General features: G+C 44.3%; 1 protein-coding gene across 3 annotated transcripts in view; it reads right to left on the reverse strand.

Annotated features, from left to right (window-relative positions):
* The window catches only part of PLEKHM3 (pleckstrin homology domain containing M3), a 143,254-nt gene that overhangs the window by 73,151 nt on the left and 43,570 nt on the right, over positions 1 to 26,533 (reverse strand). For all 3 annotated transcript variants that reach the window (XM_019492253.2, XM_019492254.2, XM_059727108.1), the window contains exon 4: positions 7,519 to 7,664. In XM_019492253.2, the coding sequence (XP_019347798.1) occupies positions 7,519 to 7,664 (146 nt within the window). The remainder of the gene's footprint in view (positions 1 to 7,518; positions 7,665 to 26,533) is intronic.

The raw sequence follows: 26,533 nt of genomic DNA on the forward strand, positions 1-26,533 counted from the left end.
AAAGGTTAAAGCCTGGCAAAATTATAAAGCAACTGAAAACAGGGTCTCACAAAGATAAGGGTTAGGCAACCTCAATAATGGGTGATGCTACCAACCCAGCCTAGAATACCCCCCTCCAAAATGTTATAAGAAATGCTAGAAACTTCTATTAAAATAAAAGCAGCAAGAAATAAAACACAGAAACTGGTCAGTTCTGTAGCCTTAACTATCAAAAGAACAAGTGTGGTGGGATGAAGAATGATCTTAGGGTTAAGGGACTAGGCAGGGACTTGGAAGATTTAGATCTGATTTTCAGCTCTACCACAGGCTTTCTACGTGACCCTGACCAAGTGACACAATCTCCATCTCTCAGTTCACTCTCTGTGAATTGAGGATTATGATAGTCCTCTATGCTGCAGAGGCATATACAGATACATTCATAGATTTAATAGATTTTCAGGGTCGGAAGGGACCTCAGTAGATCGAGTCCAACCCCCTGCCCTGGGCAGGAAAAAGTGCTGCAGTCAGATGACCCCAGCCAGGTGCATGTCCAGTCTCCTCTTAAAGACCTCCAAGGTAGGGGAGAGCACCACCTCCCTTGGAAGCCCATTCCAGATTCTAGTAACCCTTACCATAAAGAAGTTCTTCCTTATGTGTAGTCTAAATCTGCTCTCTGTCAGTTTGTGGCCATTGTTTCTAGTTACTCCAAGGGGTGCCTTGGTAAACAGAGTTTCTTGCTGCCCCCCCCCCCCCCCGCAAGCTACGGCCTCACCAGTACCGCACAGAGGGGAAGTATCACCTCCTTAGACCTGTTCGTGATGTACCTGTTAACGCATGATAGAGTGCGGTTAGCTCTAATGATCACTTTGTCACACTGGAGACGCACGTGCACTCCCTGAGATTGGCCATGCACCCACTCCCTGGAAATGCCAGCCACGAAACTGTAAGTGCTGGCAGAAGTGCACTTCCAGTTTCTCTGCTGGTGGTTCTGTGCTCAGTGATTACTTGCTGAGGGGAATCCCCCCCCATCTGAAATCAGTCGGGGGCCCCCCCGGGTCAACGATCTGGTGCCCCAATCTCTGGGTTCCCCCCGCAGCTGATCGTGCCGACCGGAAAGCAGCTGCGGTGCTCCTGGAAGTGCCAGCAGTGCTTCACCTGGCACACCCACTCCCCAGCTGGCACTTGCGAAGGGGGGCACTGGTGCTCCCCCCTGCCAGTTGCCTAAGAGGGGAGTGTGGCCTGTCAGGGGGTGCACCAGAGCTCTCAGGGGGTGCACATGCACCCCTGTGCACCCCTTACATGTTGCTCCTGGGCACAAGTCACCCATGCTTCATCACATTGTTAACTCATGTGTTTGCGAGGTGTTCAGACAGAGGGAGGTTGGGAGGACCTAATCTTGGCACCGCTCTCATCCAAGTGAGAATTTGTGCCTGTACTGCCCTTTTGCAAAGTGCAAAGTACAAATTGTTAATTTCTTGCTGTTATAATTAGAATGAATTTGATTTTAAATAAAAGCCTAAGAGACCTGTCCTTATGTGTGTTCAAAGAACTGGGGCACTTTCTTCCCTCCTATAACCAAACCATTTGGAACCAGGTATAGTTTTTAAATTCTGGTTTAAAAATGCACTTTCTTCTGTAGTTTCACAGACATGATGCCTGCCTACTTTATCATTATTTAACCCATACCAGTGCCTCTTCTCTTATCCCTGCTTAGGCAAATAGTAGGTACCTGAGAATGGCATCCAGAGAAAACTCTAATATTTAGAGCTGGCTTCTCAGGAAGACAGACTCTTCACTGCTTTATGCAAGAAGTTCATTAACTTCTGAAAAATCTTATATTACTTGGCAGGGGACTTTCATTTTTCTGAGGGCAGACTCTGGTTTCCTTTTAATAATCTCTCTTTTGACAAATTTTCCTCTTTGAGAGAGCCTGCTTTTCCTCTGATAGAGCACTTACTGGCTATTTTTTTTTCAAACAACAGATATTAATAATATTTACAGACACAAAACATCAAACAGCCATTCCTAGCGATGACTTATGTTTGAAGCTTTAGTACGGTCTTGATTTCTTATAGGTTTGTTATTGTTTCAGCATAATCTCCCTGTGATAGCAAAACACAGTTAACCCCATGAAAAAGTCTAATAAAAATGTGTGTTCTATGCACACTTTTCACGCCCTTTGTGAAAGATCCCAAGATGCATTAAATGGCTACTAATATTATTCTGTTTGTATATCCCTTCATTCATATTTGTATATCAATCAGCACACCCAGGGCACCATGGGATTAAAACTGTTTGAGCTAAAATTCTGTCTAGAAGACCATTCTTTATTTTCCATCTCATCCTCATACAATGAGTGAACATGGGATTCTTTTCTTGAATTATTTCTGCTGCTTATATCTGATGAAGCCTTGCTGTCGCATCCTCATGATGTAATGAGAAGGTCTGTGCTAAGAGACAGAGTCCACTGTGCTCAGAAGGCAGTCACAAACTGGCCTTCCAGGGGAGTGCACTCCATAAACTTAGTGCCCAATCACCAAGGAAGGTTAATTCCAAATCTCCAAGGGAACCAGCAGCGGGAAGGAGAGGAGGCAGCACACGTGTGTCCCGCACGCACGTGTGCCCTTTTACCAACCGACTGACCGGAGGCGGCGGCGGCAGCAGCAGCAACAGAGGAATCGGCAGCGGGGGCAGCAGCAGCTGATCCCCCGAAGGTAAGTGGGGCGGAGGGACCCGGCACAGCTGAGCCGGATCCGGAGGGGAAGCCCCCGGGTCCCATATAGCGGAGCCGGTAGGGAGCCGCGCTCCCGAGCCGCGACACGAACAGAGCGCGCAAACAGGTGCGCTCTGTAACAGCACGCTGGCGTTTGCGCAGGCGTTCGCGCCGGTGGGCGGGCCAGGAGGGCCAGGAGTGAGACTCCTGTAGGGGTAGGGCGTAGACACTGCGCAGGTCTACAAACAGCAGCTTGTAGAATGGTGTCTACGAGGAGTGCTGCTAGGGCCTCTGCCCAGGGGGGCAAGGCTACCTGGGGCAGGTCTGAGGCCTCCACCCAGACCGAGCGCCCATGGGGGAGCTGATGTCCCCCTACCTCCTGGCCTGTGGGGGATCCCCAGCAGGGCCAGAGGGGGCAGAGATTGGGGGCCCCCACACCTGTCCGGCAGGTGCCCGTCTTAGGGCTCTGGAGGCGCAGGTGAGGGAGCTCCGGGAGGAGGTTAGCAGGCTGAGGGGGATCAGGGAGGCGGAGGATGAAATTGACAGATATTTCCTTTCCCTGCAGGCCCAGGCACCCAAGGAAGCAGCAGCCCGGGGAATGCCCTCTGCAGCAGAGTGGCAGACGGTCACAGCCAGGACCGGAGCAGCTCGCAGGGAACCGGTACCAGCTTCTCCAGTCCGACTAGTGAACAGGTACGAGGCCCTGGCGACCCTGCAGGAGGTGGAAGGGGAGGAGGAAACCCTTGGGCAAGAAGAAACACCACGTTCTTCACACTCCAAACAGAACAAGAGATCCACGAGGACCCAGAGGAGGAGGCGACGAGTGCTCGTCATAGGCGACTCCATCCTGAGAGGTACGGAAGGACCCATCTGTCGCCAGGACCCCTCGGCACGAGAGGTATGCTGCCTCCCTGGAGCAAAGATACGGGATGTGACTGAGGCAATCCAGGCCAGGATCAAGCCCACCGATTATTACCCCATGGTCCTAGTCCATGTGGGTATTAATGATGCGGCCAGGAGAACCCCCGATCACCTGATGGCGGACTACAGTGCTCTGGGTGGCGTGCTGAAGGAGTTCGGTGCACAGGTGGTTTTCTCTTCCATCCTACCAGTGATGGGACGAGGAAGACGGCAGGAGAACTGCATCAGAGAGACCAACTGGCGGCTTCGGCAGTGGTGTCTCGAGGCAGGCTTTGGCTTCCTGGACAATGACCTGCACATCACGACGAGGGACATGCTCAGCTGGGATGGGCTTCACCTGTCCCCCAAAGGTAAGCGTGTGTTTTCTACTAGGTTGGCGGATCTCCTCCGGCGGGCTTTAAAACTAGGCTTGTCGGGGGGAGGGGAGTATGAGGGCAGGGGAAGCTGTGGACCACAGAACCATGTGGCACCCACAAGGACAGCCCAGCCTGAAGAAAGAGAGCATTGGGAACCTGAAAGCCATGGGGAGACCAGCACTACAGAACAGGTAAGAAACAAGAAGGTAAGAAACAATGGGCCCCTTGGGACTCGGAGCAGGGGGGCAGCAAAGGCACCAGTCGCAGGGCTCAAGTGCCTATATACTAATGCTAGGAGCATGGGGAACAAGCAGGATGAACTAGCGCTCCTGCTTGCACTAAACACCTATGACTTAGTGGGGCTAACAGAGACCTGGTGGGATTCATCCCATGACTGGGCGGTACATATTGAGGGCTATAGATTGTACAGAAAGGACAGGTCGGGGAAGAAAGGGGGGGGGGGGGTTGCACTTTATGTCAGTGAGCAATATACATCAACCCTCATCGAGACAGAATCTGAGATTGAGGAAGTAGAAGGATTGTGGGTTAGGCTACATGGGGGGCAAGGAGAAAGGGATTTGGTGGTAGGGGTCTGCTACAGACCCCCACACCAAGGGGAAGAAATAGATGCGGGGCTCCTGAGGCAACTCTTGGAGACCATAAAAGCTAAAGAGGCGGTAGTCATGGGGGACCTAAACTACCCAGACATCTGCTGGGAGATGCAGACAGCAAGGTCCCATCGCTCACGCAGGTTTCTAACCTGTGTACAGGACCTCCACCTGACACAGGAGGTGCACGGTCCCACTAGGGGGAATGCCATACTGGATCTGGTATTGGCAACAGGGGATGACATGATAGGGGACCTCCACATCGGTAGCCATTTGGGAGACAGTGATCACCTTATAATAGAATTCAACATAAGACGGCGAGTGGGTAAGGTAACTAGTAGGGTGAAAGTGCTAGACTTTAGGAAAGCTGATCTCAATGCACTCAGGCAATTAGTCAAGGACGCACTGCAGAGTAGGAGTTTTGAAGGGATGGGAGCCCAAGAAGGGTGGCTGTGCCTTAAGGAAACGATCCTTCGGGCACAAAGCAAGACGATCCCCGAGCGAGGCAAAAAAGGGAAAGGGGCCAGAAGGCTTCTATGGCTGACCAGAGAAATCTAGGGCAGCCTAAGGGCCAAAAGGGGAGCACATAAAAAGTGGAAACAGGGTGAGATCACTAAAGATGAATGTACCTCCTCTGCTCGTGCTTGTAGGGAGGCAGTTAGGCGGGCCAAAGCTACCATGGAGCTGAGGATGGCATCCCAAGTAAAAGACAACAAGAAATTGTTTTTTAGATATATTGGGAGTAAAAGGAAGGCCCAGGGAGGAATAGGACCTCTGCTAAATGGGCAGAAACAATTGGTGACAGATAGGGGGGACAAGGCTGAACTCCTCAACGAGTTCTTTGCCTCAGTGTTCCTAAGTGAGGGGCACGACAAGTCTCTCACTGGGGTTGTAGAGAGGCAGCAGCAAGGCGCCGGACTTCCATATGTAGATCCTGAGGTGGTGCAGAGTCATTTGGAAGAACTGGATGCCTTTAAGTCGGCAGGCCCGGATGGGCTCCATCCGAGGGTGCTGAAGGCACTGGCCGACATCACTGCAGAGCCACTGGCGGGAATATTCGGACGCTCGTGGCGCACGGGCCAAGTCCCGGAGGACTGGAAAAGGGCTAACATGGTCCCCATTTTCAAAAAGGGGAGGAAGGAGGACCCGGGCAACTATAGGCCAGTCAGTCTCACCTCCATCCTTGGTAAAGTCTTTGAAAAAATTATCAAGGCTCACATTTGTGAGAGCCGGGCAGGGCAGATTATGCTGAGGGGAAACCAGCACGGGTTTGTGGCGGGCAGATCGTGCCTGACCAATCTAGTCTCTTTCTATGACCAGGTTACGAAACGCCTGAACACAGGAGGAGGGGTGGATGTCATATACTTAGACTTCAGGAAGGCCTTCGATACGGTATCCCACCCCATACTGGTGAACAAGTTAAGAGGCTGTGACGTGGATGACTGCACAGTCCGGTGGGTGGCGAATTGGCTAGAGGGTCGCACCCAAAGAGTTGTGGTAGATGGGTCGGTCTCAACCTGGAAGGGTGTGGGCAGTGGGGTCCCGCAGGGCTCGGTCCTTGGACCGATACTCTTTAACGTCTTCATCAGCGACTTGGACGAGGGAGTGAAATGTACTCTGTCCAAGTTTGCAGATGACACAAAGCTATGGGGAGAAGTGGACACGCCGGAGGGCAGGGAACAGCTGCAGGCAGATCTGGACAGGTTGGACAAGTGGGCAGAAAACAACAGAACGCAGTTCAACAAGGAGAAATGCAAAGTGCTACACCTAGGGAGGAAAAATGTCCAGCACACCTACAGCCTAGGGAATGACCTGCTGGGTGGCACACAGGTGGAAAGGGATCTCGGAGTCCTAGTGGACTCCAAGATGAACATGAGCCGGCAGTGTGACGAAGCCATCAGAAAAGCCAATGGCACTTTATCGTGCATCAGCAGATGCATGACAAATAGGTCCAGGGAGGTGATACTTCCCCTCTATAGGGCACTGGTCAGACCGCAGTTGGAGTACTGCGTGCAATTCTGGGTGCCGCACTTCAAAAAGGATGCGGATAACCTGGAGAGGGTCCAGAGAAGGGCAACTCGTATGGTCAAGGGCCTGCAGACCAAGCCCTACGAGGAGAGACTAGAGAAACTGGACCTTTTCAGCCTCCGCAAGAGAAGGTTGAGAGGCGACCTTGTGGCTGCCTGTAAGTTCATCACGGGGGCACAGCAGGGAATTGGTGAGTATTTATTCACCAAGGCGGCCCCGGGGGTTACAAGAAACAATGGCCACAAGCTAGCAGAGAGCAGATTTAGATTGGACATTAGGAAGAACTTCTTCACAGTTCGAGTGGCCAAGGTCTGGAACGGGCTCCCAAGGGAGGTGGTACTCTCCCCTACCCTGGGGGTCTTCAAGAGGAGGTTAGATGAGCATCTAGCTGGGGTGATCTAGACCCAGCACTCTTTCCTGCCCAGGGCAGGGGGTCGGACTCGATGATCTATTGAGGTCCCTTCCGACCCTAACATCTATGAATCTATGAATAAGGGTGTTACCTTGGGATCCACCAGGTCTTGCAGTGAGCTAAGGAGGAAGAGACAATGTCAGAGCTTGCCAGGATTTGAGGACTATGAAGATGAAGATCAAGAGAGATGATACAACACATGGACCAGAGAAGTGGTACTGGAAGTGGATCAGCCAAAAGGAAAAGCATGGCACCTCCCACAAGGAGATGTCTTGAGGTTTAAACAAGGATGCAAAGGCATGATGTGGCTGCTGCAGACCTGAAAAGATGCTGCTGAGAAATAACAGATTTGTAGGTAAGCCACAAGTTTGGGAAAGATGAATGTGGTTGAAGGAAAACTATGAATTTACTGTACATTATTTCTTGACCTGCAGTATTGCTTCTATTTTTATTACATTGCATCCAGCTTACTTGGTCTCACCCAACCCCTATGGAGATTACCTTGTATTTTGAAGTGTCCCAGTTATGTACTAGCCGTGCAGGTATTAGAAAGCTGTCATCCACATGGCAGGTGCTGCAGTAATACCACCCACTGTAACTGCACACTTTGGCTTTTCCATTGGAGAGGCCTATGGAGCGCTGACAGCCTGGGAGAAAAAAGAAAAAAAAAACAAACCACATTATTTTTGTATCCCTTGCTAGTGAGGTTAAATAGGGATGTGATAAGGGAACATTCCCCAGATAAGAGCACTGGTAAAAGATAAATAGCTTTCAAGTCTCTGCAAGTAATGGGATATATGTGGAGATTTCAGCATATGCTGAAACTCCAGAAGCATCCATTATATTTGGTGTGCAACCTGGAATAAGTAGACTTGGTTTTTTGCAGGTGCTGAGTACTCCCAGTGGACAGCCTGTTTGATTCCCCTCAGGGGTTGATACCCATCTGATTGAATAGCACATATCTGGAAAGATCATTTACTTTCTTTAGATTATGAAGCAGCAGTATATAATCACAGGCTAATTATATAGAATTACCAAAGCAAAAATGTAGTAGTCAGCTTGCCCCTTCTCCCATGCTGCAGTACACAATCAAACATGCCACCCTATGGATACTGGCTTGGAAAGGAATCCACCCACCCAGTGGCAAGAGGGCATTCTAAAGCCCTGGAACACTTTGAAGAATGCACTATACTAATACTGATACTATACTAATATTAATACTATACTAATACTATATTGGGGGGAACCAGCAGAGGTGTAAGCAGGCACTTCTGTGCCCTGGACAGAAGCAGCATATGGGGCAGTGGTAGCAACTGGGCCGCTGGCAGTGGCACAACAGTTGGAAAAGCAGTGGTGATGGCTGTGCACCACCTCGCAATGGGTGCCTGGGGCTGGTGCCCTGATACCCGCCCTCCCCCCCCTCCCCCACCACTTATTTACTCATGCTCTCTACACTGTTTACAAAGAGAGAGCAAAACTCCATCTGCACCAGCCCTAGCTTCCCCACTGATTTAAGATGTGGCCTTATGAAGAGCATGTTGCACTAGTTCAGCATGGAGGTGACAAAAGCATGGATGATGGGAGCAAGATCCACAGGAAGGAAAAGAAGAGCAAGCCTTGCTCTTCTTTCCCAGACCCTGTTCTCATTTCCTTCTGTTGCTGACTGACTACATGGGCAAATACACTTTCCTCCACTGGGAAGTGCCCCCGCAATCATATCTGCTTGCAGGTTTTGGCTTATTTTGAAAGAGTAAACACTGTCATTTCCCAGTTGGATTTTTTTTGTTTTAAAATGGGACAGCAATGATCTAGATTGAACAAAGAATTCAATCAAACAAGATGCAGGGCAGCTATTTGCAAAATGTTTTAAACTTTGCATCAGATCCTCCCACTCTATTCTAAAGGCTTATATCTGTTGTTGAATGGATAAGTACAAACTCACTAACTGGTAGAACAGCCATAACAAACACTGAGTTGGCAAATATAGGAGGAAGCCACGAAACAAGTACTGCCATACCAAACAATAAGTACCATGTAAACAAAAGCGAGGACCACTCTTATTAAGGAAAAGTAATTTGATAAGGTATAATTAGCTGAACAATTGACACTGGGAAATATTCAGGAAGATATTTCTTCTTTTGCTTTCATGGTTTGTGATCATTAATAGTTTTTTATTACAGTAGCACTTGCAGTTCTCAGTTGCAATCAGTCCCATGTGTTAGGTGCTGCACATGCATATAGTAAAAGAGTCTCTACACTGAGGAGACTGTCAAATCAGGTTCACACTGGAAGCTTTTGCTAATATACTAACACCACTTGTTAGTGTGATTTTTAATAACTTTCAATTAGCAAAAAGCTTAGTCAGTTATTACACAAGTAAAAAGGTGCTTTTGCTGATCTCTTATTGTGTGAGTTATGCCAGCAAAGGCATTCTTTTATTGATATAAGATACATCTACACTTGAAGGGTTTTGCTGGTACATCCATACCAGCTTAAATTAAAACACTTTTCCACACTGCACAGCATTTGAGGGCACCTTGTGTTCTCGTCTCTGATGAAGGTAATCACAATAGATTGGCTGATGCTACCGCCCCACACTCCATAACAGAAAACACTCCAGACCATTTCTCACATCCTGCATTGATTCTTTGTACCATGCATAGCCAAGGGAATCAATGCAGGTTGTGTCCTGGCTTAAAATGAGCTACACTTTTTGCTGTTAAATTAGTTGTATGTTCCTTGGAAATCATAAGTATAAACACATTTCAGACTGATGAGAGACACTTGCATCAGTACCCATTCAGTGCACAAGGTCATCAGAAATGAGACAGCCACATGTCTCAAATATTACCGCAAAAAGTTTTGAGCAAACATGTGATATCTGACCTTAGTTACAATTCAAGCCCAAAACTGAAATGTGAAGGTCTTGGTCAGCATTCCAAAACATATTTTCAGGAAACTATTATCAGTGAAGAACAAGACTCAACGCTGTTGCAGAGAATGAATAAAATACAAAGTTTGACTAAAGGCATGCATCTTGAAAATATAAATCCTGTGATCTTTAGAATAATACATATTACAATCAATAATACAAGATGGGGCATCAGAAAAAGGATGGTTTTGTGTCTGTAAGTCTGGGACTGGAACTCAAGAGAAATGGGTTCAATGCCAGGTTGTACCAGACTTCTTGCATGACCTTAGGCAAATCATCTCATCGTACACCCCATCCAGCAGTGTACATGAGTGTGCATGTGTGTGAGGAAGTGCCCATTAGTACTGAAATGCAGCATTAGAGCCTTAAGTGCACCTTGCTTCCCTGTGTGTACAACAAAAGTTGTCATACCACTTCCTAACCTCCTAAGAGTACAGCAAGAACACATCTGATAATGTTTTCAGGGTGCCCATATTCCACAGAGGTGATAAGCTCCCAGTGAAAGAGAGAAAACAGTTTCTTCACAGTGTGTTTGTGTAAGTCAAATCAAATGGCAGGTATTTATAAATCTTTTGAGATACTGAATTCCCTCCATTTTTTCAAACTGCAGTAGCCTCCTCCCTCTACTTCACTGACAACTATTTAAAATTCCCAATGCCCACTTGAAACTTGAAAATAAAAGCAAGTTTGCTTTCAAAATTGGTTTCTATTTTTCCTGGCTTCCATTCTTTTTATTTCTTTGGACTGCAGGAGTTAATGTGCCTTTACCAGCTCCCTACTACACCATAAACAAGCTGCTGTAAAGACACCTGTGAGACCATATAGAACAACAATAGCAAGGTAGTTATATTACAAAGTCAATCTCATGAATGTAGGCTATTTGAATTTAGTGGAGCTGTTTGTATCCATAAAAGTTTGCAGGAAAAGACCCCAAATAAGCCATTAGTGGCAGGAACAGATTAACTCTTAAACAAAACATCCTTTGTGTTCATGCAAGCATCCTTGTTAGCTTGCTAGCAGGGAAGAAGCAACAAACTCAAATGCCTGGTTTATTCACTGTACACTAGGCTAGTGAAAGAAGCTTTACAAATTGTTACGGTCTGACCTGCTAGGATACTGCTGACTGGAGATGGCTCTATATTTAAATTAAATTAAATATATTTTGTAATAAATTAATTTACTTTTAAAAATGTTTTAGATCCAACAACTCTCAAAACATTTTCCAACCAGAGAGTTCACACAGATTTATAAAATAAGCATTATCTCCATGTTACTAACGGGCAATCTGAAGCTTAAGGGCCACATTTTGAAAAGTGTGTATTAACTTGGGTGTCTAACTCAAGATGCAGAAGATCTCATCTTCAAGGTGCTGTATACCTCTTCTCTTTTACTTGAAATCCATGGGAACTACAGATCTTGAACCCTTCTGAAAACCAGAAACCACTTGTCTTAAATTGGGCACCCAAAGTAAAATAGCTTTTCATAGTTTGCTTTGCTGTAAGGAAACCCCCATCAGTGGCAGAGCTGGAAACAGAATCATATTCATCGTCTCCTAAGCTTGTGACCTCAGTATTGGACGATCTGTCTTCCTTTTACAATATCAATACGATTGATCAATCAGAACAACTGATCAGAAAAACAATGAAGGACATATACCAGAAGTGCATGATACATGACCTTTCATTTAGGCCAAATTTCATGCAAAAACATTGTGAATGCACTCCTCAACCATTGGTAGCACATACGTTTAGTCTAAGAAACATAAAACTGATCTGATCCAATAACCCAACAGTGAGAACCAATAACTCCATAAATACCCAATGTCTTTGGCTAGGGACAGATAGTACACACAAACCAGTTTAAGTGATCAGAAACTGGTTTAAACGTGTAACAGAACATAGGTTCAGTGCACATAAACGAGTTGGAAAATGCCTGAAACCAGTTTGAGATAAACCTGGTTGAATGTAGTATCAGACTTAACTGATTTGAGTCAAACTGGTTTATACAATGCGTGTCCCAGACCCCTTGCTGGTCTAAGTTAAATCAGAGTCTCCCAGCATCCCAGAATGCTCTCTAGGCTGGGTGGAGCTCTCTGCTCCCCAGCAGAGCTGGCCCCTCCACTCTGCTCCCTAGCTAGAGCTCTAGCAGAGACTTGCAGGCACAGCAGGGTCTTCTGGCCTCCCCCTGCCCCTTACCACTCGCTGCTTAAGCAGGGATTCCTTCCTCCTCTCTGCCACAGCACAAACCATAGCCAGCATGTGGTATGCTAGCTAATGCTGTGTAAGGCTCCAGCAGAGACTGCAGGCACAGCAGGGTCTGCATGGTTTCCCCCTGCCCTCCCCGCTTCGCTGCTCAAGCAAGAAATCCCTCCCTTCTTCCCTCCCATCTCCCACAGCACGGATCCCAGCCCCACAGACCCTAGGCATATGGTATGCTAGCTAATGCCAAGGGGTGTGTGTGTTTGTGTCTCCCCAATTTCACTGGGGCAGGCAGACAGAGCTGTGACTGTTTAGGGCTGTTAGGAGCTAATCAGCAGGTCAGCCGGTAAGCTGTTTAAAAAGTTTTAAGAAATGGAGAGAGGCCATTGTTTTGTTAATCGGGTGATAAAGACTGTTATTACTATCATCCCCCAGCTGGCTTGCTTGCCTGTCAGTTTGCTGCAGGCAGTATGACAAAGCAGGGAGGGAGATTGAAAAGCTCCGAATCATCTACAGATGCATGCACTGCACCTCCCCCTGCTTTCATCTCAGAGTGCTAGCCTGGGGCTGGCAATGCTCCCACCTCTTGAGCAGCCAGTGAGGAAAAGCCTGGGACCATTCAGGCAGACCTTCCTAATGATAGAGTCCTGCTGGGCCACAGCCCCCTCAGCTCAGCTCCTTGCAGAAGGGCAGGGAGGGCTGCTTTAGCGCCCCCCAGCTTCTAGCCTGAGCCTCTGCAGGCATGTGCTTGAATTTTCTCAGTCCAGAGAGATGTCTGTCCAGTTTCAAACCAGTTCAGCCTAGCCAGGTTAGACCAACCTGCAAAGATTGAATCAGTTTATGCTCAGGCTTTTTGAACATCTGTCCCTAGCCTTTATGTTCAACTTCATGCATAATAAGGGTGTCTCTGTTACAGGATCTAGCTTCCTTATTTGTTTATTAAACTGCTTCCATATCAACCAGTTTACAAGTGTTTCTGTGTGACCATGTTTTCCTACATTTATGTACAAAGTTAGGTAGCACAACTGGTTGGCTGACTCTGTGCAGATCAATCACTGTTCTAAAAACTAAGTTAATACATAAAAGTACAGAGCTGAAACAGCTGAAGAGATATTTAAAAACTTATTATGCCCTGTCTGTCTGACATGCCATTCTATTAGCACTGGAAGATACCCGTAGAAGGTACTCACTCTGTTGCTATGGCATCCATGTTTTTAAGAGCATTACAAAGGTAAATCGTGCCTCTCTGAAAAGGAAACATAGAATGACCCCCAACTCCCATTCACTGGGTAAGATGGAGGAGCCTAATTAAAGTGATCATACACCTTTCCAAAGGAGAATGGTAACAGCTCACAAAGTAGGATAATGTTTGCATTAGCAATATCACAGTACAGTAAACATTGTAGAGCCAGCCTCATAAAAGAGAAGCAGTGAAGAGTCTAAATCTTTTTTTGCTATAAATTGCCCCAGAATCTCAGATCACAGCATATTCATGGAAGACTTGGTGATTTTTTTTTTCTTTTGCTCCAATTCATTTTTGCATTTATTACATTGTTTTCTTTTCCAGTTTGGATGAAACAGTGAATATGAAATGGTGTGCATGATGTTGGCTTGATTTTGGAATGGATGATATTCCAAAATCATCCATTCCAAAATCAGTGGTGAAGCCATGACTGAGTTATACAAGCCTCTCTCACTAAACCTCTATGAATAGCCCATCCAGTCAGGTGCTTATTTATCAGGAAAACAAAATAACTTTGCGAAAGTTTCACATATCTTACGACCACTACATTCTGTATCTTACTTCACACGGCACTAGTTTGCCTCAGCATCACAAATCCAGATGTTGGAGTCGACAGCAAAAATAAATGAAAACTATTTTTTTAAAGAAGGTTTCCAAAATGATCTAGAACGGTCATGCTATCCATCAAGAATCCATTATTTTAGACCCTAACCTCCTACCATTTGCTGGAACTAGGAACAAACTGCAGTTTAAGCTGAAGAAGTTCCCAGTGGAGAAGTTATAGAAGTTTTAGGACAGCAGTACTCAACCAGGATGCCAGGACACCCTGGAGTGCCATCAGATCCTTTCCAAGGTGCATCCAGGTGTGAGGAGATAAGCAGATAAGCTCAGGCTTGTCCCTGCCTGACCAGTCCCCGACTTTTACTCCCCAACCCCTCATAGCTGAAGAAAAGCACACCTCTCAGGTCTCTTAAAACAATTTACATCAAGAAGGCATCATTGCCTGGAAGGTCATCAATTTGGGCTGTTTTAGAGTGATAAGGGAAAGAAGCAAATTCCAAAGTCCCAGAGCCCTGACAAAGCCCTGTCACATCTCCCACCCACTCTAGAGAACCCTTTCCAGAGAAACAATTTCTGCTAAATCAACCATCTTTTTTTGTACTGCACTCCATCCATTCCAGTTATCTTTGGCCCATTTGCTTCAGCCCCTTGGAGAGTACACTACACTCCGCACATTCAGCACAGAATTAACCCATGTTGCTTTCTTTAAAGGCATGGCTATGGCCATTGCAGGTTCTGCCCATCTCTCAGGTTTTGCTGGAAGAAAATCTGTCCTTTCCCTTCTGTTGCACTGAGTTAATCAATTGTCCTTCACCATTGTGGCTCTTTCTACAACCTTTTCAAATCAAGTTATGAAAGCACTTGGTTCCTTTGATGTTATGCAGTTCAAAGTGGTATAGAATGACAAATCTATTCCTGTAGCACACACCAATTATGCTATTTGTTTATTTATTTATTTTTAAAAGGAAAGGTCAGGAAAGGATGGCAGCTCATGGTTTAACCACTTTGAAATCCAGAGCCTGCACCTATGGGACAGAACACAACACTTGCTATCACAGAGCCATTGCCTTTTCCTAATTTTAAACACTTCAAGATTTTTGAGTGACAAAACTAAGTATAGTTTACCTCCTTAGAGGTACCTTTTGTAAGGGGATGAGCACCTTTGTGTTGAAGAGCAAGGTCAGAAAGCATATACATTGTGACTTTCCACCAGAAGAATCCTACCATTACAAAAGCAATTTCCTATCAAGCTCATTTTTATATTTGACACAAAAGCATGAGCCTTTTAGGAGAAGCCAGAGCAGGGGAGGAAACACTGCTTTTGGATCAGCACCAACCCTGACTAAAGGGTATGGGAAAGTAGCTATGGCCGAAAGACACGTAGCTGGAGATGCATTGTCTGCAGAAATGGAGGAAAAACACAAGCTTAAAAGCTTCACTTAAAATGAAAAAAAATCAAAAATAAAAAAAAAATCAAAGAGCACTAGGCTAATTCTAAACAGAGGAGAAAGTGAGGTGAAAGAGGGGCTGCGAAAACAGCAGCAGCTGTGTACATGGATGAACTATTCTGGTCTTAATAGCGTCTCTGCAAGCAGATACACAGCACCAATATCAAGAGGCTTGTTTTCAAGTTCTAACTCTCTGGGAGAAAAAGCACAAACAAACAGGACAACTCTAGAATACATAATAAGCATCCTTCCTAGAACTAAGGGAAAACTATGGCAGAAATGTGCATATGTGGAGGAAAGGGGGACAGAATCAGGACTCTCTCTCTCAAATTGTAGCAGGGAGGAGCTGGAGGAGTTCCACACAAATGCATGGGGTAGGAGGGCAAATTAGCCTTTCCTTATTCTAATAAAGTTCCTTGTTCAGTATTGGAGGAAAGTGACTGCCTCTGCAACTTTTTGCTATTGTCACATCATCAAAACAGCAGCAGAAGCCAACTCATTTAGAAACAGTATAAATGGAAGGGAGAGAAAATACCCAAAGGTTTAACCCTCCAAAAGACTTTCCGTTTGATAAGCTCAGAGAATGGCCAAGGGTTGTTAGAGGCAAGGACTGTTTTGGGCGACATCTTTTGCTGGACTCCATGTGTGGTTGGGAGAGATTAAGACAAGCTTTCTGAAGCAGGACACTGACAAAAATACTATTTAAGCAACAAAAAACAGAGAGCTGTCTTAAAAATCACTGCTTGTGCTGTGCCAGCACCAACACTGGACATTCTAGTGTCAGAAAATCATTCATCAAAGAGTCACAGAAAGGGTGAGTTGGAAGGGATCTCAAAAGGTCAGCTAATCCAACTCCCTGCATTGGGTAGGGGTGGGCATAACTAAACTATCCCTGTCAGAAGTTAATCTAACTTTTTCCCCCCCCTTAAAACCTCTAATGAAGGAGCTTTCACATCATCCCTGGGGGTATATTCTAGTGTTTCACAATGCTCAGGCCATGTCTACACTGCACTATTCCAGGTGAGCTGCCTTTTGCGCTGGAAGCAGTGCAGCCACATGGGCACAGCTCCACAGTCAGGCTAACTAATTTGGAGGCAGGCTAATGGGGACTCTCTCCAGAGTATTCTCTCTTGAAAACTAAATAATGGTGACTTTTACCTATGAAACATTTCCCAGTCACTCTGTTATAGAGAACATCTTCAGTAGCTCAATGCATGTGGAAAACGGAATAAATGAAAATTATTTAACTTTTAGCCCTTCTGTTGATGTTCCCCCGATATCTTGTGTGTCTGGGAGTGGTCCTGAAGCAGCCCTTCAGGACAGTTTCTCAGACTCAGGAGAAGGAAGAGTGGGAGATGGATACAACTTCCTTTAAGTACCACCTGATTAATTTATCTTCTCTCTGCAAAGCAGCCATTCCCCCGGGCTCTCTGTTTTTTGTTCCTTAACTAGTTTTTAATCCACATCAGGACTTTGTCCCTTACCCCAGGGCTATTTATTTTCCTTAATAATCTCTTTTGAAGGACCTTATCAAAAGCTTTTTTGAAAATCCAAGTAAATTACATCCACCTACTTACCTCTGCTTACTCTTCTATTAACTTTTCACCAACTTTTTCAAAGAAAGCAGATTAGACACAAACAATTTTCCATACTTAAGGCATGTTGTTCAACCTCATTAGGTTATAATTATCCAAGAGTTGTACAAGTCCCACCTTAATTATAGTCTAAACCAGCTTCCTCAGAACTCAGGTAAGGCTCATTAATAACTAATATCAACGATTTCTAGCTTTGTTTTCTTTTTGAAGATAGATCCTTCCCTTGGTACCTAACTCCCACTAAAACCAGTCAAGAGTCTCTTCATTGACCATAACAAGAGTTGGATAGGACCTCAGATCACCAGCCCTCCAATCTTTATTAAGAGTGGTTATTTCAGGATTCACTGAATAATCTCAACAGCATCTGTATTGTGTCACATTAAACAAAAAGGCAAGAGGCCATCCAAGGAAGGGAAAGATCATAAAATCATCAGGGCAGATTCAGTATTCGTTATGTCTGTACACTTGTGTCACAAGTAGGAACCTACCATGTATATATGTGCATGTGTAATGGTTCACATGTACATGGCTATTATAAGATGTAATGTATAAGTATATCAAGAGATGAGACAGACATCCTATGCAAATTAAAGAATTCAAATGACAGAAATGCTAAAGTAAAGATTGCCTACAGGACTTCAATACATCCCTGTTGTGTACCACGCATGTGCTAGAGTCTTCACTTGCCTGGTCACATATCATTTTTTGCATTAGCCAATACAGATTTGATAGTGTGCAGTGATCGACACATAGATATACAGTGAAAGATAGAAGGGGTGCATCACCCTATGTCACCATAGCAGCACACTACATTGCCGTACAACACACTACGGTGACATAGAGATCACACGAGTCTACATGGGACCACCAACTACTTCACCGTAGTGGTGCACTCCCACATTGCTATGGCAAAATAGTGGCTAAAACTAACCGTGCGATGCATGGTGCAGTATGGGTGGTTACTGTGCCATGCTGTAGTACTTTCTTTTGAAAGTACTACAGCATGGCACAGTAACAATGTCACCATAAGGCGATGTGTAGATACACCCAAAGGGGAAGAAGAGTCTATGGATCTGTTTTATTTTGGGCTAAACTATATCCATAGTTAACACAGAAACTGTGGACTAAATCCAAGTCTGGACCTACTACATATTAAGACAAAACCTTCATAAGTCAGGAATAAAAATAGTACCCATGCCAAATGGCTGAGTAAACACTGCATAAAAAAAATGCTTCATCTTTGGAATTATTTGGCTTTTTGCTGCTTGTATTTCTCAACTTGAATGTCATGGAAACATCTGTTTTCACATTTTGGTTCAATCCTGCTAAGTGGCCTCAGTTCCCAGTGAAGTTGCTCCTTGGGGATGAAAAAACTTTAATACAAATATTCATTCAAAATGCAAAATGAATGATAATCATTCCATCTTTAGATACAAGGTGGCAGTTACATTTTTCTTGTCCCCTCCGATTCCTTACAATTTAATTTCTGCCATTCACAGAATCAGAGAAATTAGATATGGCAATATACCATTAAGCCAACCACCTTCCATCTGAGTCACTGCAGGATTATATTCTTTGCTTCTGTGGGCCAGTATAAAATTATTAAAGAAACTGGGGTGGCTGAAAGACCTGGATGGGAATTCTTTTTGAACAATTAATTGGTAGGATTTTGTCGTGTTTCAGGCCCTTAGCAAAGTCACCAATACATTCTATGAGGACTGAACACAATGCCCCTCAAGAATATCCAGTCTACCAGCCAGATGGAGACAAATTTAGAAAAACTAATAATTAAGTTCCTGATCCTACAACAGTTTATACTTCTACTTAGCTTCCCATATAAGTCTAAAGCATTTGCATGATAAGTTTCTACATTCATGCTAATGAACTTGCAGCCTGGATAGTAGGGCATTCTGTAGGGAAAAAAAAAAAAAAAAAAAAAAAAAAAAAAAATCAGTATGTAACTCAATTTTCATTTTTGCTATTTGATTCATTTGAAGGCCACTTGACCCTAGGCTGTTATCTCATTAATTTCAATGTACTGTGGGCTTTGAGGGTTTTAGAATTTGTTTATTTAGTTGCTATTACTTAAGAAATAACTCTACCATGCCTGTTCTGATCCAAAGGGTGTTTTCTTTCCTTAAATTGGATCCACTGTATATAAAGATATGTGGTTATTTTCTTTAATAATTAGTTTTACGTTGCTCAATATATTTGGATAAATCTCCTTGCAGTTATATCATTATATTATTTTGGTATGTTTATTATTTTGTCAGCCTATTTTATTTACATTTAACAACAAAATTTGTCTTCTTGGCTAAGGACAGAAATTATACATAAACTGGTATAAGTAATCAGAAACCAATTCAAATCTTCAACATAACAGAAGTTCAGTGCACATAAGTCGCTTTCAAAACAGCCAAAACCGATTTAAAATAAAACGTGGATGGATGTAGTATCAGACTTAACTGATTTAGGTTAAATCAGTTTACTGAACTTCTGTCCAAGATCCCCTCCAGGTTCAAGTTAACTCTCAGTCCCCCAGCATCCCAGGATGCTTTGCACCTCCCCCACAAACTCCCCCTCGCAGGGTGGGTGGGCTAGCCTTCGCCCAAGCTTTCTGCTCCAGCCAGGCATGGAGGCATGCTCTAGCACCCCTTGGCTTCTGGCCTCTGCCACTGCAGGCATGTGGCTGCATTTCCGAAATCAAAAGTGAATGTCCGTTCACTTGCTTATCAGTTCAATCTATGCAGCTTAGATTAACCTGAAAAGATTGAATTGATTCACTTTGAGCTTTTTGACTGTCTGTATTTAGCTCTTATGTACTGTGTTAAACATAAAGCTCACAACAGATAACTGTTTGCTTAAGGCAATTAGCATCTATTTGATTTGGCTTGGTCTGTTCTTAAAAGTTTTGCCAGTACAGCTACATTGGTTAGGGGCACCAAAAAAGTCAAAGCCATAACTGGTATTAGTTATGCCAGCATAAGCCCCAGTACAAACCTAATTTTCCTAGAAAAAGTGCTTTTGCAAGGAAAGCTTATTAGTTCCCTGAACTAAATATGGACTACTGGAGTGGGGGGCGGGGGGGGGTTGTCATTGGGATTGTGTCTAATAGTTAAATTCTTTCTAGTGAGGATGAGGCTTCTAAACAGTCAATCAAGACTGTTTTTTATTAACAGATTGATCACCTTCCAGAATGAAGTTATAGCTTGCAAGATTATTTGTTTGGAAAATATAACTTCAGAAAGAAGTTAGTCTGAAATCAGGGTAGATATGCACCTTATAGACTAACTACTATAGATATAGAGCACAAGCTTTCGTGAACTTGAGTCTGCTGCATCAGATGCCGTGAAAGGATACCACAAAGCAGTGCATGAAGTGGAGTGACTGCTCTATGCTATCCTATGACGAAGTGAACTTGAGGTCACGAAAGCTTGTACTCTTCTTTATTTACTTATCTACTATCTTATTTAGTTAGTCTATGAGGTTGCAATCACCTTGCCTTCAATATAGCTTTAGACAGTCTTTGGCAACAGAAAGCTGAGAAAACCCCTGAAGATACAGAAGAATACAATGAAAGAACTCTCCTAGCCATCAGGACTAACAATTTTAGCAGTACATGCTATATTCTGGGGGTTGGGAGGGCAAAAGCTGAGAGCGACCCATCAAGGAGAAAGAGTAGCAACGGTGGCAAAGCATGATGCAAGGCAACAAGGGGGAAGTTTAGGTCAACGGTGAGAGTCCTCTCCCAGAAAGAAGAGGTTGGGATCACCTGTTATTGAGTCTGTACAAATCTGACAGAAACTCCTTCCTTTCCCCAAAGAAAAAAAAAAAAAAGCTGGGTGCATTTCTGGCAGAACTTGGGCAGCACCACTCTATGCTGAAGCAGGAGTCAGCAACATTTTCCAGCGGGGACCTGACAGGACACCAGAACAACCCGACTCAAGTCAGAGACAGGTAGGTATCAGAACCCAGTCACCACTGCCACTTCTTCCCATTGCTTAGCTGCAGCCGGGCACAGTACAGTGTGGCACAAGCCCTCCACTGCCAAAGCCTGTGCCACCTGGCTGCAGCACGGCCTGGGCAGAGCTCCCCCTCCACTGAAGCCTCAGGCGGATGACTGCGGCACGATGCAGGACAAGTCCCCCTCATTACCAAATGCCGTTAAATAAAGGCATGTCCCTGTGGGCCTGATCCAAAGGTGACGTGGGCTGGATCGACCCGACCCCTAGGCTGTAGGTTCCCAACCCTTGCTTTGCAACATTAGCTACCATGTACAGCTAGTAGCAGTATGCTGGACTTAATGGACACAATTTGACTCACACTGGCAAATCCTGTATGTCCCAGTCTGATTCATTTATTTGTGTCCCAATGAAAGAAGTAGTTGAGTTATCAAGAAAAATACCCAGTTAACAGAAAAAGACCCCAAGACTTCCCACGTGTGAAGCCTGCTATGGCTTACTTAGACATGAAACAAACAAAGCTCTTGTGCACATTTCCTATTAGAAACATGTAAGTCTTGCCAAATGACTAGACCTGTGCCTAGGTATTTGTAGGGCTAGCAAACACAAGGCCTCAATCCCACCACGTGAATCTCCAGAAGGGAACCCTGCAACTGCAGGGATCCAAACACTCCCCGCTGGCCACGGCTCTCCACAAGGGAGTCACCTACAGAATCGGGACAATGATGTGTAGGAATTGATTCTGGGGACATGTACAGGACAGAGGGTGGGTAGACATTTTGGAGCTAAAGGAATGCAGAGCTCACCCTGTCTTCTTTCCTGAAAGTACTTATGTTCCAGGTCAAAACATTAATAAAATGCAATAACACCTATTAAATATTCCCTCTTCACCCTTTCAGTCAGCAGACTAAATATGAGATTATCATTGTTAGAGATGGAAGAAGCACAATATCTTGCCCTATAGAAACACTAAGAACCCAGCATGGGGAAAACATCTTACATGAACAGACCAAGTTAAGGCATCAGTTCCCACCAAAGGAAAACTGTTTTTTTTGTTTTTTTTAAAACTACCCTTCTGACCCCAATGCTTCAACAATCCCCGTCTCCCGCCCACTTCTCCCCACCCCATTGCCACAGTCTGACATTGCTGTCCTGGCTTATATCTCCAGTTGGAAAATGCTAGTCAGCCCCTAAGATAAACTTGTCAAAAGCTAGGCAGAGAAAAACTCATTCTTCTCTACCTGCTTGTGAGTGTCAGCTGTTTGTCTGGGAGCCTTCCCTGAAAAGCTTTAAAGAGGAAGAGAAGGGTAGGGAAAAGTAAAGTGCAATTCAGACAAAAATGGTGGGGAGGGGGGAAGACAAAGAATGAAAGGGGGAAAAAAAAACCCTGTCCCCATCAGGTCCTCCCAACAAACTTCTTTATCAGAGGTTCATTGTCAATCAATTAGCCAAGGCAGCAGGGGTCTGTAGGGTGGGGGGTAGTTTGAGAGACAATGGGCTGCCCTGTTGTATTACTATTTAATCACTTTTACTAAATAAATAAAGCAGCCCTGAGGTGCTGTCATGTCAAGGGAATTTATAACAAAAAAACTTCATTTTTCATTGGTCATTACTTTTTTTCCCTGCAGGACCAGAGAGGGTTATTACTGTAGCCTTAAGTTCCATCTTTGTGTTGCTTGCCTTTGATTCCCACTCGGACCCTGCCACTTTCTGGCACTAATTTGTCAGGCTGAACAAAGAAGGGATTTGTACCTCCTGTAAGGTCTCAATTAGGAAAGGCTTCTGCTGTATTATGTGCCATTCAGACAGGACACAATGACGGTAATTACAGGAATTTGCACTAAATGGCTGAAGAATTCACAGCAAAACTTTTTTTTTTTCCCTTTCCAAGCTTACCCCTCCCAGCAGCCGGAAAAAAAAAAAAAAAAGCTCTTAATGCCCGCAAGATGTAATTACCAACAGCAGTCCTGTTAGGTTAAACAGCAGCCTATGAAGTAAAACAGCAGAAACCGCCTATAGTGATCACGATGCATGGAGATCTTCAAGCCTCACTCTTTATTCCCCAAAGCCTCCTCAGCGTGAACTTTTTCTCAACCCAACAGGACAGAATTTCCCCAGTTATTATTATTATTTATGATCTGTATTGTGGTAGGAGCTATAGGTGCCAATTGACACTTGGAACCCTATTGCAAAAGGCACACAGCACACTGAGAAGATAGTCCTAGGAACATATCAGCCACTTTTAGAGTAAGGGTTGAGTGTTATGATGTTGAAAATATAGTTAAAATTAAGCCCAGTGCCCCGATTCACAGACATGTTGAGCATCCATCATTCCTGTTAAGGAGGCTCAATCCTAAGCTGTGGTTGCTCAGCATCGCTGAAAAAATAAATAAATAAATAAATAAATAAATAAAACAGGCCACAGGAGCATGGCAAATATCTAACATGCAAAAGGCAGAGAATCAGGAAAGCTACAGACCTTGTTTTTAAAAAGAAAATTCAACCTTAAAAACAAAAAAATTTTTTCACTGAATCTGAAAAAGCAAACGAATAAGCCCCGGCATGCCTCACTGCTGTGGAGAATATATGTGAGCAATTCAGGATGAAATATAGCATGTTTCAGAGAATTCCCCCAGAATACCTAAAGTGTCTTTCAAACTAAAAGCAGGTTTCTCGCTACTCCTCCAGGGCCTGCTCCTTTTCCTGCTCCAGCTGAGGATGCTGGTAGCAGTCCCATTAACTACCGTGAGCAGGTCAACAGTCAAATGATGGAAACAAGGGCATCTACTGCACCCTCCGACTATGCTAAAGAGAGCCACAGCAAAGCATGAGAAAGTACACTAAGCCCAGGCATGGATGCTATATGGCTGTGTCACAGCAATGCTGACCCAACAATCACAACGGAGACAGCTTTATTAGCGTGTACCCAGTGCAACTCTATACAGCTACACGGCATCCATTTCTGGGTTTAGTATGCACGTGACAGGTGACAGTGCTTTCCCAAGGCCCTTCCTAGCACAGTCCAGAAGTAAGGTAGACATTGCCTAAGAGATCAAAATCTTTCTTTGCTGAATTTTAAGACAAAAATGAGAAAAGAATAATGAAAATGGGCAAATCCGAGAGCTCTACTACAGGCGTCTTTATGGGTTCTATCCCCATAGTATCTGAGCAGTTCACAACCTGAGTGGTATTCTTTTTTGACCATCCAGGTGACAGAAATATCTGTAGGCACACAGGAATATTTTCCAAAATGCCAAGGTACCCTAATTTCAGTGGGAATTTGGCACCAAGGTGATTTTGAAAATGTAGCTGCAAGTGACTTGCTCAAGGTTAGAGAGGGAACCCAGAGCTGAACTGGGAATTGCACCCAGTCCTGTAAGCCCAGTGTCAGTGACCTAACCGCTAGATCAGTGATTCTCAACAAGGGTCCTGTGACAATGTTGGGTGCTGAGAGACCCTTTTAAGGGTGCTCCAAAGTATTATCACTGTCAGATATGCAGAAACCTACACGATTTACAAGATCAATCCAGAGATTTCAAGTAGGAATCCACCGTGTTAAAAACATTCTGACTCGTCGGGGTCTTTCTGAGTTCTCTGCAACAGAAGAATTACTCTGTTATTTCTCTGCAGTTAAAATATGAGAGAAAGGTAGGAGCCTGCATTTTCCAAGGAGTACCTTAAATCTGAAAAGAAAAAAAAAAAATGAGGCTGAAAACCACTACACTAGCTAATCCTTCTTTCCCATGCAAGATGGGAAAAGTATGGGTGCCCTACTAAAATAAGACTGGGGTTTTCAAAGCAGCTGGGAATAGCCAAATTGACAGTGTTTTGTAACAAAAAGGAAAGTCCTACTGAGAAACCAAACTAGTACCAGTTCCATTTCTTAGATGCAAAGTTTACTCTTTCAAGCTAGAAGAGGATCCAAATTCAGTCATTTGGAAACTCACACTGACTTTTCAGGTTCAAAAAGAATACTACCATAGCAGTGGCATCAAGGTGAAGCCAAGCAGGACAACACAGTTTCAGACAGCTACCCTCCATTTCTATTCTTTTCCACAACAATTGTACCTTGTCCCTGCGTAAGAGTCAGTTTTCAAATGAATTAAGATTTTAATTAAAATAAAAAAATAGAACAATTTGGTCTGGATAAGGAAATCAAAACTCCAGGGAATACATTTGTGGATGAAGACTCAGGAAAAAATACACTATAAAAAAACAACACAGCAAATATGTGATGGTTTGCAAGTTTGACAGCAGTGGATAAGAGACAATTCAGGATACAGTCCAAAACTGCATGGCTTGAGGTTAACCAAGCTCCACTACCACTAAAGTAAACTACATCCGAGTCATGATTGTACATAAGCACACTAGCCTGCTCATCATCATACTTTTGCAGTGCTCATGATGCTAGAATTTCAAAATTGCTTTGCAAACATCAGCAAATGATCCCCATGATCCTTCTGTGTTTGGTAGGTTTGTTTCCCTATTTTACAAATGAGGAAAAACGATCACAGACAGACTAATAAACCTCCATTTTTAAAAGTGACTACTAGTGATTTTGAGTGCTCAGTTTAACACAAGTTAGCTGATTTTAACAGAGCACTGAGCACTCCCACTCTCATCAAACTCTCTCTCTAGCATCTCAAGCTGGGCACCTAAAAATGGAAGGCCTCAAAAAAATCACTAGTTACTTTGAAAGCTTAGGCTTATTAGCAAGTGTCTGTGAATTACTTCAAGGAGCACAGTACATCTCTGGCAGACACAGGACATCCAGGCACAAATGTCAGCCTTCCATTCTTGTGCTCTAACCATTAGACCTGCTCTCCCACTGTGAATCATCTGAACCATCAACGAGGTGCAGCCACCACCTCACAGCACAGAGTTATATATTAGCACAAAATGGAACTGGAAGGGAAGAATATTTCTGTATTCAGTGGAATGAAATCATGACACTTGAAACTAGATCAGCACATAAGATTGACTTTCTAGTCTTTAATATGCTGTAAGATTTCTAAATCCCCACAATGAGTGAAAGACTTGAGATTTATACCAAAGAGATGACATCGCCAATCTCACACGCCGGGGAAGTGATTCTGCACTGATTCAGACAAAAAAGCACTGCCTACTTCATTGCCAGCATTGCTTCCTGGAAAACCCATGTTCCTCTTGAGATCTCCTGTCTGGTACATTGCCCAACCCAAGCTGCTTAGATTCAGAAACTTTGATGGAATCCCATCAAAGAGTTGTGACATTAAAATAATATCTTTGCTTTTTGTAATGGGGCACTGAATACTTACTTTCACTCCACAAATATTATTTCTCATACAACAGCACCTAGAGACCCAATCAGAAACCAGGTCTCTCTGTGCCACACACATACAGTCTCTGCCCCAAAGAGCTTACGATCTACACATGGGCGGGCAAAATCTGACCCACCAGGCCATTCTATCCAGCCCTTGGGGCCCCTAAAAAATTTAGAAAATTTATATTTATCTGCTCCTGGCTGCCTCTCAAAGATGACAAGAGACAGGGGCAATAAGACCTAGGGGGAGTTGGCAGGACTCAGTAGCAAGGCCA

Source organism: Alligator mississippiensis, chromosome 4 (assembly GCF_030867095.1).
Source record: "Alligator mississippiensis isolate rAllMis1 chromosome 4, rAllMis1, whole genome shotgun sequence".
Lineage (NCBI taxonomy): Eukaryota > Metazoa > Chordata > Crocodylia > Alligatoridae > Alligator > Alligator mississippiensis.